General features: G+C 33.5%; 1 protein-coding gene across 1 annotated transcript in view; it reads right to left on the bottom strand.

Moving 5' to 3' along the window:
* The window catches only part of Lmbrd1 (LMBR1 domain containing 1), a 97,621-nt gene that overhangs the window by 67,927 nt on the left and 16,218 nt on the right, over window positions 1-13,476 (bottom strand). The window contains exon 3 of the mRNA XM_076860053.2: window positions 12,092-12,152. Coding sequence (XP_076716168.1) covers window positions 12,092-12,152 — 61 coding nt within the window. The remainder of the gene's footprint in view (window positions 1-12,091; window positions 12,153-13,476) is intronic.

The raw sequence follows: 13,476 nt of genomic DNA, 5'->3' as shown, positions 1-13,476 counted from the left end.
ATGGGGATCCAAAGAGGATAAAGGCTGCTTATCACTGGGTTCCTAACAGCCAACCTCTGGGATCACATATTCCAGCTCAAAGGGTTGCTAACACCTCCAGGGATCTCACTTCCCAACACAAAGGATCACACCCTGTGCTCTTGCCACTTCCTGCCCTTAGGCACATACACAGAGTAGACAGGGAGGCAGGGATTAAAAAGGCATTCTGTGGTCTAAAAAAGAGCAAGACACACCCACTCCTGCAAGCACCCAGCTCTGGGTACTCTTTTTCAGGAGAAGTCTGCTACTTCTGTCCCTCTCTTAAATAAAACTGTGCTTTCTATATTTGCCTTGGCATTTCTCAGGTATTTAATCTTTAACACGTAGGGAATGAGAACCCATTCCTGACTGGTATTACAACTATCCTTTACTGTCTACAAAACACAAAACTGTTGTTATACTCTATTTACATTAGCTCATTAAATATTTTTACCAACAACTTTGACAAGTAATTTACTATCACAAAACTTATACAATGTAGGTGTATGAATTGAATTTAATAAATTTATAGTCATGCAACAATTACCTCTTCTAGTTTTAGAATATTTCCATAACCCCCAAAAAGTTGTCTTGTAAGTTTGTAAATAATAGCCACACCCGCCCCAAATTTGAGGCAAACTTTGACTTGTTTTCTGTCTCTAGAAATTTTTATTTTTCTGGATATTTTATGTATAGATAATTATATATACAGTTTTTCTTCATTTGGGCCCAGGAGTTTGGAATTATTTTTCTGCGAAGAATCAGATAGTGAATATTTCCTGCTTTGCCACAGACAACATGTAAACAAATAGGTATGGCCAGATTTAGATTTGACTCAGAGGCCTTACCATAGTTTGCTGATCTCTAACTTTGACAGCTGGATATTGTCCATGTTCCTTACAGTAACCTCTGGTGTAATAAAGGTTGTGTGCCCCCATCAGATTAAAAATATTTGATAAGCAAATTAATATAGATATAAACCATGGATATAATCAGCTACTCCAGCAGAAACACTGTCTCAACCAAAGGGAACTGAGGAAAGATAACATAAAGAGAAGATGATGGATCTCTCAAATTCTTGTACCAGACCATAGAGCTATTTGGTGACAAAAGTTTACTACTCCACAACATAATGGAATAATGATCCCAGAAGCTATTTAATCATTAAGATTGCCGCCTAGGTTTCAAAGAGTGGGGGGAGGTAGCAAGGCCCAGATTTCAAAGGCCAAATGGAAAATTCTTGGAAGCATAAACCCTACAAAGTAGAACCTGGAAGCTCAAATTTGGCCAGCATTCAAGTGCCAGTGAATCCAAAGGGCAGAACATCAAACCTAGCCTTTATAAGTTCTGCACTTGATTGAGATCCTTTCTTCCTTCTGATTTTTTCCCTTTTGGAAAGAAATGTCTATCTTATGATTGCACCACTAAAAATATTTTAGAAATAGATCACTTATATGGTTTTAGAGTTCATAGAGAAAATTTTTGCCTCAGGATAGACAAGTACTTAAGGGTGTCACAGATAGGTGATACTTAAATAAGACTCTTAATTTTAGATTTTTTAGTTCATATTGGAATAAGTTAAGGCTTTGAGGAATGCTAAAATGGAATGAATGTATTCTCCTATGCAAAGGTGGAATATTATAGAAGGAATTAAGCCCCACAAAATAGTATGTTGATATCCTAACTCCAATTGTGATGGTATTTCAAGATGGGGCCTTTGGGAAGTTATAAAGTATAGATTAAGGCACTAAAAAGGGCCCTATGATGGGATTATCAAACAAAGAGGAAAGAACAGAGTGTGTATTACTTTGAGAACCCAGCAAGAAGATGGCTATCTGCAAACCTTCATCAGAGAACCAAATCTATTGGCAGCCTCCAGAAGTATGAGGAATAAATATTAGTTGTTTTAGTCACCCAGTCTACATTATTTTGTTAAACAATCTCTGCTTCTAATTTATGTGTTATATATCTCATTGGAAATGCAATTTGTATTTCCCTAATGATTAAAAACGTTGGATATCTTTTTATGTGCTTATAAACTGTTTTAGTCAGATTTTTCACTGCTGTGACTAAAAGACCTGACAACAACAATTTTAGAGGAGGAAAAGTTTATTTGGGAGCTCATGGTTTCAGAGGTGTCGGTCCAAAGAAGGCTAGATCCATTTCTTGGGGCTCAAGATGATTCAGCACATCTTTGTGGAAGTACATAGTGGAGGGAAGCTGCTCACCTCAAGGCAGCCAGAAAGCAGAGGGTGGGGGAAGGGGCCACAAAGAAGACAACCTTCCAGGGCACACTCCAGTGACCCACCTCCAGCCACTCCCCACCTGCCTGCAAACTCAATACTGATTAGGTCACACCTCTCACAATCCAATCATTTCAACTTGTAACATTCCTGCATTAATACAGGAACTTCTGGTTTCTGATTGGAATTACATTCTTATTTCTTTTAATTATGTTTCTAGCTTTCATGTCAAAACTGCATCCTGTGACCCTGCCAACCTTTTTTATTATTTTTTTTTTTTGTCTTTACATGGGTACCTTGAGATTTTCTACCTGCAGAATTTTGTCATATATGAAAACAAATCTTAATTCTTTTCTAGTTTAGATATATTTATTTAAACAACTATTTTGGTTCCTTCATGGGCTAGAATCCTCAGTACAATGCTAAGTATCAGTGATGAGAGCAGATGTTTGTACTCTGTTCTTAATCTTAGGGGAAAACAGTCAGATATTCACCATTAAATATAATGTTAATTGTAAGTTTTTCGTAGCTGTCCTATGTCAGGTTGAGGAAGTTCCCTTCTATAACTCCTTTGTTGAGAGTTGTTATCAACAATGGATACGCAAATTCTGTTATATGTCTACTGAGACAATCATGCATTTTTTTGCCCTATGTTCTTTTAATATGTATGTTACATGAATTGATTTTTTAATATTAAACCAGCCTTCCATTTTTGGAATTAATTCCCAAGAATGAAAATATGATGTCCAATTCAGGTTTTTTAAAATTTTGTGTAGTATTTTTGTGTCTGCATCATGAAGAATATTATTCCAAAGTTTCCTTTTGTCATGTTTTTGTCTAATTTTGGTGTCAAGGTAAAAGATGGAAGGTATTCCATCCTCTATCCCTAAAAGGGTTTATGAAAAACTAGTATAATTTCTCTTTTAAACATATGATAGAATTCACCAGTGATGAAATCTATGTATCAAGTTTTCTTTGTGGAAATATAGTAAATAATTAATTCAATTTCTTTATGTGCTATAAAGCGATTTCTTCTTGAATCAGTTTTGGTAATCTGCATCTTTCTAAGAATTTTTCTAATTCATCTTATTTGTTGCTATAAAGTCATTTTTTAGAGTCTTAATCCTTTTAATTTCTGCAAAATTAGTAGTAACACACCTCTTTTATTCTTCATTTTGATAATTTCTATTTCTCTCTCTCTCTCTCTCTCTCTCTCTCTCTCTCTCTCTTATTTCTCCTTGCTCCATGCCCTCAATCTGGCTAAAGATTTGTCAAATGTATAGATTTTCACCCAAAAAACCTACTTTGGTTTGACTAATTTTTCTCTAATGTTTTTCTGTTTTCTACTTCTCTGATTTTGCTTCTTCCACTAGCTTAAAATTTAGTTTCCTCTTCTTTTTCTATTATCTTAAGGTAATAGGTTTAGGCACCTAAGAATTATTTTCTAATATATAAGTTTAAAATTTCAAATTTCTCTTAGCATCATGAGAGCAGCATCCTATAAATTTTGATAAGTCCCATTTTTTATTTTCATGTAAAAATACTTTCCAGTTGCCTATGATTTATAATGACCCAAGGGTTATTCAGAAGTGCATTATTTAATTTCCAAATATTTATGGATTTCCAAGATTTCTTTCTTCTGAATGTTCCATCATACATGAATAGGTAAGCCTGAAGCTGACACACAGGTCTCTGAGGCTTTGTTGATTTTTCTTCAATCTTTTTTCCACTCTGATCTTTTGATTAGATAATCTATCTTCAAGTTCACTGAATTTTTTTCATCAGCCACATCAGATCCCATTGCTGATGGGACTATCTAATGAATTTTTCATTTCAGTTACCATACTCTTTAATTTCAGAATTTTTGTATGGTTCTTTAAAAAATCATTTCTATCTCCTTACTAAAAGTCTCAATTTGTCACACTTTCATTTAATTAAATAGTTTACTTTCTGCTTTTAACTGATAACAGGTATTTTGAAGACTCTGTTTTTAAATCTAGAAATATTATTTCTGCTGTTTTCTTTATCATGGGTCACCTTTTCCTATATCTTTACATACTTAATAATTTTTGAAACTCAACATTTTAGACAATATATTTTTCAACTCTGGACTGTGCCATTATGCCTGAAGGTTGTCATTCCTGTTTTACAGTTTGTATCTTTATTCACTTATTTGTCAGAATTAAATCTGTAAACTACAGCATTAAGTTGTTGCTGGTCTACCCAGTTGATTTTTGTTTATGGGTTGTTGTTTTTTTTAATTCTTCTTTTTATCTTCAAGCCTCAGTTTCTAGGGATTTCCAGTGTCTACATAGCTTAATGATCAACCAGTGACCAGAAAAAAATTTTGCTCAAGTGCCTTGAGCCAGTAAATGTTCCATCCCTTGCCAATTACTCTGTAGTTGACAAGAGAGTGCATTAAAAGTTCAGGTCAAGTTTAAGTTAGCCCTGGGTTTTATTTTCTGCTGGGCTCCTTCTGGTCTTCTATATATGTGTACACAGCCCCTAGACTAATTTGCATCCTCCCCATTCTCTGATATACATGTGTACAGAAACAGTTGGATATGAGATTGTCTGTCATGACCACAACCCTATGCAGGTAGAACTGCCTGCCTTTTCCAATTAGCTGACTCCAAGATTGTCAGTTACACTAATAATACTGCTAGAAATAAGCACCACCCATCTGAATAAGTCCCTTCCACCAGAACAGGACAGCTTCTGGTCTTAATGGCTTGCCCTGCCCTGGAGATCCATCAGCAATAAACAACCTGGGAGTAGGATACAGCATCCCTAGATTAAAACATTGAACTACAACATTCTTGCAGCATTTATCAAACACCTGTCAGACTGTTTTATGTCGTTGTCTGATTTCCAAAGCACTAGATTTGGGGGTTTTGTTCAATTTTTGTCCCGCTTTATGATTTTTTTTTTTGGGGGGGGGTAGAAGAAAATCTGCCAACCTTCTTACCTGGCCATGGATAAAATTCCACCCCCAGCTCAATCTTAACTACATGGAAGCACATATAACCCTCTCTCATTAACAAAAATGGTAAAACTTACGTGAGTTCTCCAAGTTACACAGCAAATAAAGGACCCATTCATTTTACAAATATTTAAGCAACTACATACATACCAACAACTCTTCTAAATGCATCAAGGACCAAAAGAAATAAAAAGATATTTTTTGTTAGTGTAGTATGAATTCTAGCAGGAGGATATAAACAATAAATTAAACTAAAATACATAGTGCATGAAAAGGTGATTAAGGCCTACAAGAAAAAAATACAATAAAATGGACCAATATAAAAGGGAACATTAATTGAAGATGGAAAGACCTTTTCACATTCAATAACATTTGAGCAAAGACTTGAGGGTTAAAGGAGTTAAAGAAACTAATCAAGCAGATAACTGGAAGAAAAGCATTCTAGGCAAAGGGAACATAAAGTGGAGGATGGAAGGGAACAGTGAACCTGAAATGTTAAAGAACATTAACAGCAACATTAATATAATTAATCAGTGAGGTAGAGATATATTAGGTATCCACTGCTATGAAAAAGATTACCCAAACTTTGTAATCTAAAGAAAATTTATTATCACAGATTCTGTGGGTCATGAATATGAGCCCAGTTTAGCTAAGTCCTTCAACTCAGGATTTCTCCCAAGTCTGAAATCAAGATATTGGTCATCTAGCAGTTCTCTCAAGGCTCAAATGAGAGACACCTTACTTCCCAACTCACTCACAGTTGTTGGCAGAATTCCATTCTATACTGGCTATTAGCTGGAGGATTTGTCCATAAGACAGTATACTATAGGGAAGCTGCTTAATCAAAGAAAGGAAGAAAAAAGAGCCAGAGAGTACAAGCAAAAGTCATCATCTTTTATAACTTAATCTCAGAAGTGACATCCCATCCTTTTTGCCAATGCTCTTGTTAGAAGCCGATAACTAGGTCCACAACATACTGAAAAAGAGAGGATTATATATAGGGCATGAGTATTAGGAAGTAGAAGGCACTATGGGCCATCTTAAGAGGCAGCCAACCACAAGAGAGTAGTGGGAAATGAGGTCAGAGAGGTTTGTGAGGTGGGAAAGAATGCCAGATCACACAAAGCTCCATAGGTTCTAGTAATGACTTTGTCTTTTACTGTGAGTGAAATGGGAAAGTATTACAGGATTTTGAGCAGACTTGGCAAGGATATGTCATGTTTTTAAAAGATCACTATGATTTCTGCATTATGAATAAAAATCGATAGGTAAGAAATGTGTTAGGAGGTTCCTATAATAACCTAAAAAGAGACAACAGTGTGTTAAACAGTATAGTAGCCAGAAGGTAGTAAGAAGTAAATTCTAAAAGAATTCTTAAGATCAAATACAAGAGAATTTCCTCCCATATGTGATATAAAACATGAAAAAAATAGTTTCAAGGACAGTCTTCAAGATTTTTGGCCTGAGGAACTCTGTCCTTCTAGTTGCTACATAGTACAACAAGGAAAATAATAGTATAGAAGATTGAGCTGCTCTGAACATGTGAAATTTGAGGTTTTCTGGTAGAAATTCCTGTAACAGCTGCACAGAAGAATATGAAGTTCAAAAGAGGTTTCCACAAAGATTTGAATTTGGAAGTTTGGCATATAAATGATATTTAGAATCAAGCAACAGTATAAAATCAATAAAGGACTGAGATAAAGAACAGATCCAAAGATTAAACCCTGGGCATTTCAACATTAAAGAGGTCAAGAAGAAGAGAAAGAATCTGCAAAGAAAACTTACAAGGCATAATCAAGGACGTAAAATGAAAAACCAAGAGTATATGTTTCTTCACAATCTGGCATATAGAGGAAGGTTTATGATACCAATGTGACAAACTCACACAAGTCACTCTAGCTGTAAATCCAAGAGATTACATATTTTTCTGATATTTCTTACTTGGAAATGAGGAAAGAAATCCTTAGGCATTTAGGTCTCAAGAAGTTTTTATCTAGATAATCTCTTGAGCAGACTTAACCAGAAACTACTTAGGAAACATCCCCTAAGATTAACAATGTTTTCTTTTAAAAGGAGGAAAAGGGAACATGATACAGGACACAAAATTAGACAGAACTGAGAACTATAAAGTCATACAAGAGCAGTTTTATGAAAGAAAATAGCAAAACACTTGAAGATATAATGAATAAATAAAATTAATAAAAAGGAAAAAAGAAATGAAAGCTTAACCCATTAAGTTTTCAATTTTTCAAGTCTCAACTTTTCAATTCTAGGAACATTTCAACAAAATTGGCACAGATATAGTAAACTAGGTTGGAAATCATAATCTAGAGTTTACATATAATTATACTAATATTAATATTATACCAATTAGTATGCCATAATATAATTATATGCCTATTATGTAATATATAGTTATATACTACATACTAGTTTATAAGTTTTTTTAAACATCTGGGAATATGTGACAAAATGGGTTTATGTTTCTGGGGTAGACAGAACATCTCCAGCCAAGGGAGTCTCCTGATTAGAAGATCACTACTAGCATAATGGAAATGAGCGGAAATAAGCAACTTCATATTTCATCTTCAACAAGCTCCAGGAAACTGTATCTCCTTTTCAGGTAGCTTCAGTTAACAGGATTGCTAATAACCAAAAGACGGGGAATATCCGCAGGCAGACACAGCAGTCATCCTGACTTCTATAAACTTGCCAGGAAAAAACAACTGAATTCCATTAATAAAATAGAAGATCTCCTCCAAATGGAGCTTCCAGACCTTCGGATTTACAGAGATCCTTAAAGGCCATCTACAAATGAAAATTCTTTTTATAATGATACTAAGTTTTTATTTGCATTTCTTCTATGCTTAACATGAACTGATTGATGGAACAGAAACAAAAGTGGATAAAACTGCTGGCCTTTTAAAAGGAGAGAGAACAGTGGACTCATGCTATACTGCCAGTCATTTTGTATCCTTCAGGGGAAGAAGTAGTTTGGACTTTTATTCATGAAAGTAAACTGTCTATTAAATGTCCACCCTTAAGTATGTATCTTTTAATATTCTGTGGCAAGAGAAGTATACATAAAGCATACTTACTTGTTTCTTACAAATGTCTCAATAGAATGCTATTCCAGTTATGAGATACACTACCGCATTTTTAAAAAATCCTCTTTTTTTGCTTGAAAGAACAACTGCCAAATGAGTAATGGTTATCCAGACTTACGATAAGGCAGTCTTTGTCAAAAATGAGCAGTGAACATTGAGCACAGTGGCATGCAACCACAGTCCCAGCTACTCAGGTGGTGAGGCAGGAGGTTGCTTGAGTCCAGGACTTCAAGGCCATCCTGAGCAACATAGCAAGATCTCAAAATACAAGCAAGCAAACAAAACAACAACAAAAAAGAAACTGCAAAGAAAATAAGTAAATAACAGTATTTGTTACCACCGATAAAACTCAAGCTTTCAAGAGAAAAATCAGAATTTAGGAATACTTGAATTTATCACCTTTAGAACTTGAGTTTCACAGCTTCCCAATACAAAAGGGCTTTTCTAATAAAAATAGTTGTGACAATATTGAATGTTTTTTCTAATGTATAATGATATATGTCAACATTTGAAAAACCTATATTATTCATTGAACCAATATTTTCCAAATGAATAAGGCAATAAAATGTCAAAAAAAACATGTATAGGTAAAAGATTGATTCAAAGTGCAAATGGAATTTCAAGGCAATGAAGAATGAAAAGGCAGTGAACATATAAATTTAAATCAGTAATTTGAAGGTAGTTAGCACTCTTAAATATTTTCATGGAGGAAGACAACGAAAACTACTTTAAGAGAATTTAAATAAAAGTTTAAACCTTCATGACCAGTTTTGTTTTGTTTTGGTTTGGTTTTTCATAGAAACTGGCATCTTAGTTAGAACCTACACTGGCAGCTCCCCATAAATATGTATATAAACTACTGTAAATTATCACTAATTAACATATGAAAATTAACCTTTGTCTAGAAAAGTGACTGCCAAATGATTTGTTACCAGATAGCTTTTCTTTTAAAAGCACACAAGAAAGACAGAAGACAACACAGAAGACAATTGCAAGCCTGATTATTTTCATGGATTAAATGCTTAGCCTCCCTATTCCTCAAACCTCTCTAAATACATGCACAAAAAACACATTATGAAAGCCATCACTTCTTCCTAGACCTGCCTGTGTTAAAATCAGAATCAGCATCATAAACATTTCAGTAATGAATTACCAAGCTCCCTATCATGCCAAGTAAAACAGAACTTCTGGACATGATCTAGCATTCCACATTATTAAAATGTCTCCAGAAAATTTCTGAAGCTTTCCTGGAGGCTCAATGCTGGTAGCCACTCCCATAGGAAACATCCTCAGAATCATTTGCTTAAAGGCAAATAGCTCCATCTTGGGAAATAAGATCTACTTTGGGCTCTGCCACTCACTAATAAGGTGATCTTTAACATCGATTTCTTCCTCTAGAAAAGGTAGAAAATACAAAAAAAAAAAAAAAAAAAAAAAGCAGAGTGACGAGGAGACAAGCATTTATGAAAATTTTTTAAAATGCTGAATATGAAAGTCTTGTACATCGCCTACAAGGTTAGACTGAGAATGTGCTGATGTATTGGGAGAGATTAGATAACTGTAGAATCTGATGGAGGCAACAGATAAATACAGTGCTTTGTATTTTTTTAGTTCTCAGAATCCAGAAGAAGATGTCTATGTAAAAGTAACTAGATAGTATCTATCATTTCAGAAGAAAATGCTGGGTTTGAGAATAATAATTACTTTAGAAACCACACAATTCTTTCCTTTTAGGTTCTTAGCTGTAGGTAGGTCATCATTGAGTTGAAGCCAAAGGCCTTGTTGGATAGATAAAGAATGGAACTAACTTTATAATAATAACCATTAATAATATCCAATTAAATTTTGTTTTGACTTCATGGTAATCAAAAAATTCTATTCATCATTTAGCTTTTCATGTAAATTTCTTCTCTATACCAGTGTGTCTCAACTATCCTAACCCAAGGTAGTTATATTTTTCAGCATAGCCTAAGTTCTGCAGAGAATTAGCCCTAAGGCCCTAAAGCACCTATTATTTGTAACGACTGACTCATTTCCTAATGTTTTAAATTCTATTATAGACACTTTATCCTTGTGAGGACTGAAGACATACTATCCTTGGGAGAACTGAGAAAAATACTAAAAGCCTTTTCTGTAGGTTTAATTTCCTACATGATACTAACTGTAAAGAGCTGATGAAGTAATATTCTGGCTTACAAGTCTCTGTGACCTTGGTTTTAATAGATTAGTTCAGTAGCCTCTGGGTTCAATGATAAGATATGGTTCCTGGACTTGGACTTCCCTAACATGTAAATTGGCTTATCCTGTTACATATCTACAGGATAATCTTATTTTATTGTTACACAAGTGACAGGCTCCTCCACCAAAATTGTTTTTGAAGAAGTAAGCCATATCCTTCCAATAAATTTGGACTGAAAAGGCAACATTCTACATTAATAAGAACCATATCAACAGTTTTAACATTGCATTTATAACACATTTAATGTATAAATAGGAAATATTAAATTCTTTTCTTTGTCCTTTTGGTTTTTTAATTAGAAATAACTTTAGACATGTAGAACAGTTGCAAAAGTAGTACCAAGAGTTGCCATATACCCTTCAGCCAGCATCCTTTAATGTAATATATTACATAATTATACATATATATTACAAATTATACAAAATTTATCAAAACAAGAAAATTAAAGCTGGTATAATACTAGTAACTAACTACAGAAGTTACCCAAATGTCACCACTTTCCCTATTAATGCCATTTTTAGAAATATTATTCAATATTAAAATACTATAAAGATTTTTCCAAACCTATACCAAAAGGATAGAATTTCACAATGGGTCCTTTATATTTTAGATCAGGAGAAAAGACAAAGGTTAGAACCAAAACAGCTAAATTAAAAATCAATGAAACACTTGAAAAAAAAATCCCATTAACAGAAATTTCTGTGTTTTTTAAAGTTTCCAACTGAAATCTTATACATCTTATTTACTGAAGAAAAAAATGGCATCTCTTTTCTAAATAAGAAATTTTACATTTTTAAATAGCACAAGTCTCATGATTATTTGAAAAGAAAGAAAAATGTAGGTGGTTATTATAAATTTGTAAGATCTTTTTTTTTTTTCAAATGAATTTTTTTTTAATATTTATTTTTTAGTTTTCGGCGGACACAACATCTTTGTTTTGCATGTGGTGCTGAGGATTGAACCCGGGCCGCACACATGCCAGGTGAGCGTGCTACCACTTGAGCCACATCCCCAGCCCCATAAATTTGTAAGATCTAATACTAGAAAAAGGGGAGGGGAATGGAAAGGGAGAGAGGCTACCTATCAACCAAAGCCTCTGAGTTAAATACCTCTGTATAATACAATAAAGGTAATGGTGAAAATTCCCCTTCCAAGAGAATTTTCTACTATTGTCAACACTTACCAAAAAAATTCTGGAACACAGATTTTTAAATAAAGAGCACAATTAAGTATGGGAAATCAGCAATATTAACATAAGGGACATGAAAATAAAGTAATCAGATCGAACCACCACAAAGAAGTGTTATAAGCTAACCTAAAAGATGCAAAATAGGCACTAATAGTTTTAGAATATTGAGAATGAAGACATATTATTTATTCATTCCTGGTGTAAAAGAAAACAATAATCTCATATTTGATATCAAAATTAAAAGTTTATATGTAGCTTTATTCTACATTCTGATAGCAGCCCAAATAGGAAATATAACAAAAAGATACTTACTATAGTAGCCATATAATACAGTGTCCTCAATCTGTTTGCTGACATTAGCATTAGCCCAGTCCTAGGACAGTAAGGAAACAATAGCAATATTAATTTTAACATACACCTGCCCAACAGTTTAGAAGTGAAATTCTGTCAAATTAAATCTTAAGTTTATCATTAATTCAAATAAGGTATGGTCTATATCTTCAAAAAATGAGAGGCAGACAAGTAAACAGACAAATTTCAATATGGAAATGCTTAGATAAGATAATACAGTTCTGGGAAAGCACCAAGGCACCTAACTGAACTGGAGATCAGGAATGGCTTTCCCAAAATTATCTAAAATGAGAGACCAAAGGTAAAAGAAAATGTTTTTAGGGAAAAGGAAAGAAAATGATGAAAGAGGAAAGAGGAATATGCATGGAGAGTTAGAAAAACTGAAAGAAGCTAAATACAGATTCACTAGAAAAACAAAAACCAGAAAGCAGGTGGAGTAAGGGAAAGGAAGGGCATATGTTGAAGAGACTTGTGAGTCATACATAGTAAGTATTTTGGACTTTGTCCTAAAGGTAATGAAAAATGGTGATGAATTTATGCAGACATTAACAAATGTAATCTGTATTTTATAAAATAAGATTTGAACAGATTATCACTTTTGAAATATATAAAAGTCCATCTAAACTCCTTTTCATTCATCCCCATAAATGTTCTTTCAACTACTAAACTTATATTTCGAATTAATCTTGTCAATAGAAAAAAAATCTATACACTACTGAGTCAGAATGGAGGTATAATAATATCAAATATTTTTGTCTAATACCCTAAATTCTGTGCATGCAAAAAACTAAACCTGGAGAGTCTATGGAACTGGTCATTGATATTAAGTTGCAAGGTTCAAATTAGAATGCAGGTCATTTTTTTTTTTTTAATAAACATTTCAGGAATTCAAGTTAGTGTCAACATTCACTATAAGTGCTGTTAAGGAAATTATCAACACTTAATTTTCTTAAAATAACTTAGGACTTTTCTTTTCTTCTTCTTTTTGCCTACAAATACATCTAGCAATGAACATCTATGAATTTCTTGCCGATAAATAACTAAAATAAAAATGCGGATGATCCAAACTTGCAAGTGCAAAACCTATATACAAAATTAACAATAATACTTCCAAACAACTATAAAAATATAGTTTAATAAATCAAATTTTAAAAATAAACTATATAAAGAAAACTAACCTAACTGTAGATTATTAAATTTCTAGATAAGTGGAAAATCACCTGTGCAACATGAAAGATTATAAATACTAATTCACTCCGAATTAATCTATAAAAATAATATATATTGCCAATCAAAACCCCAGTGTACTGAGTGAGCCAGGCATGACAGCATGTGCCTATAGTACC

This window comes from Callospermophilus lateralis, chromosome 6 (genome assembly GCF_048772815.1).
Source record: "Callospermophilus lateralis isolate mCalLat2 chromosome 6, mCalLat2.hap1, whole genome shotgun sequence".
Taxonomy (NCBI): domain Eukaryota; kingdom Metazoa; phylum Chordata; class Mammalia; order Rodentia; family Sciuridae; genus Callospermophilus; species Callospermophilus lateralis.
The sequence above is the reverse complement of the archived record's forward strand: the minus strand, read 5'-3'. Positions and strand labels throughout refer to the sequence as shown.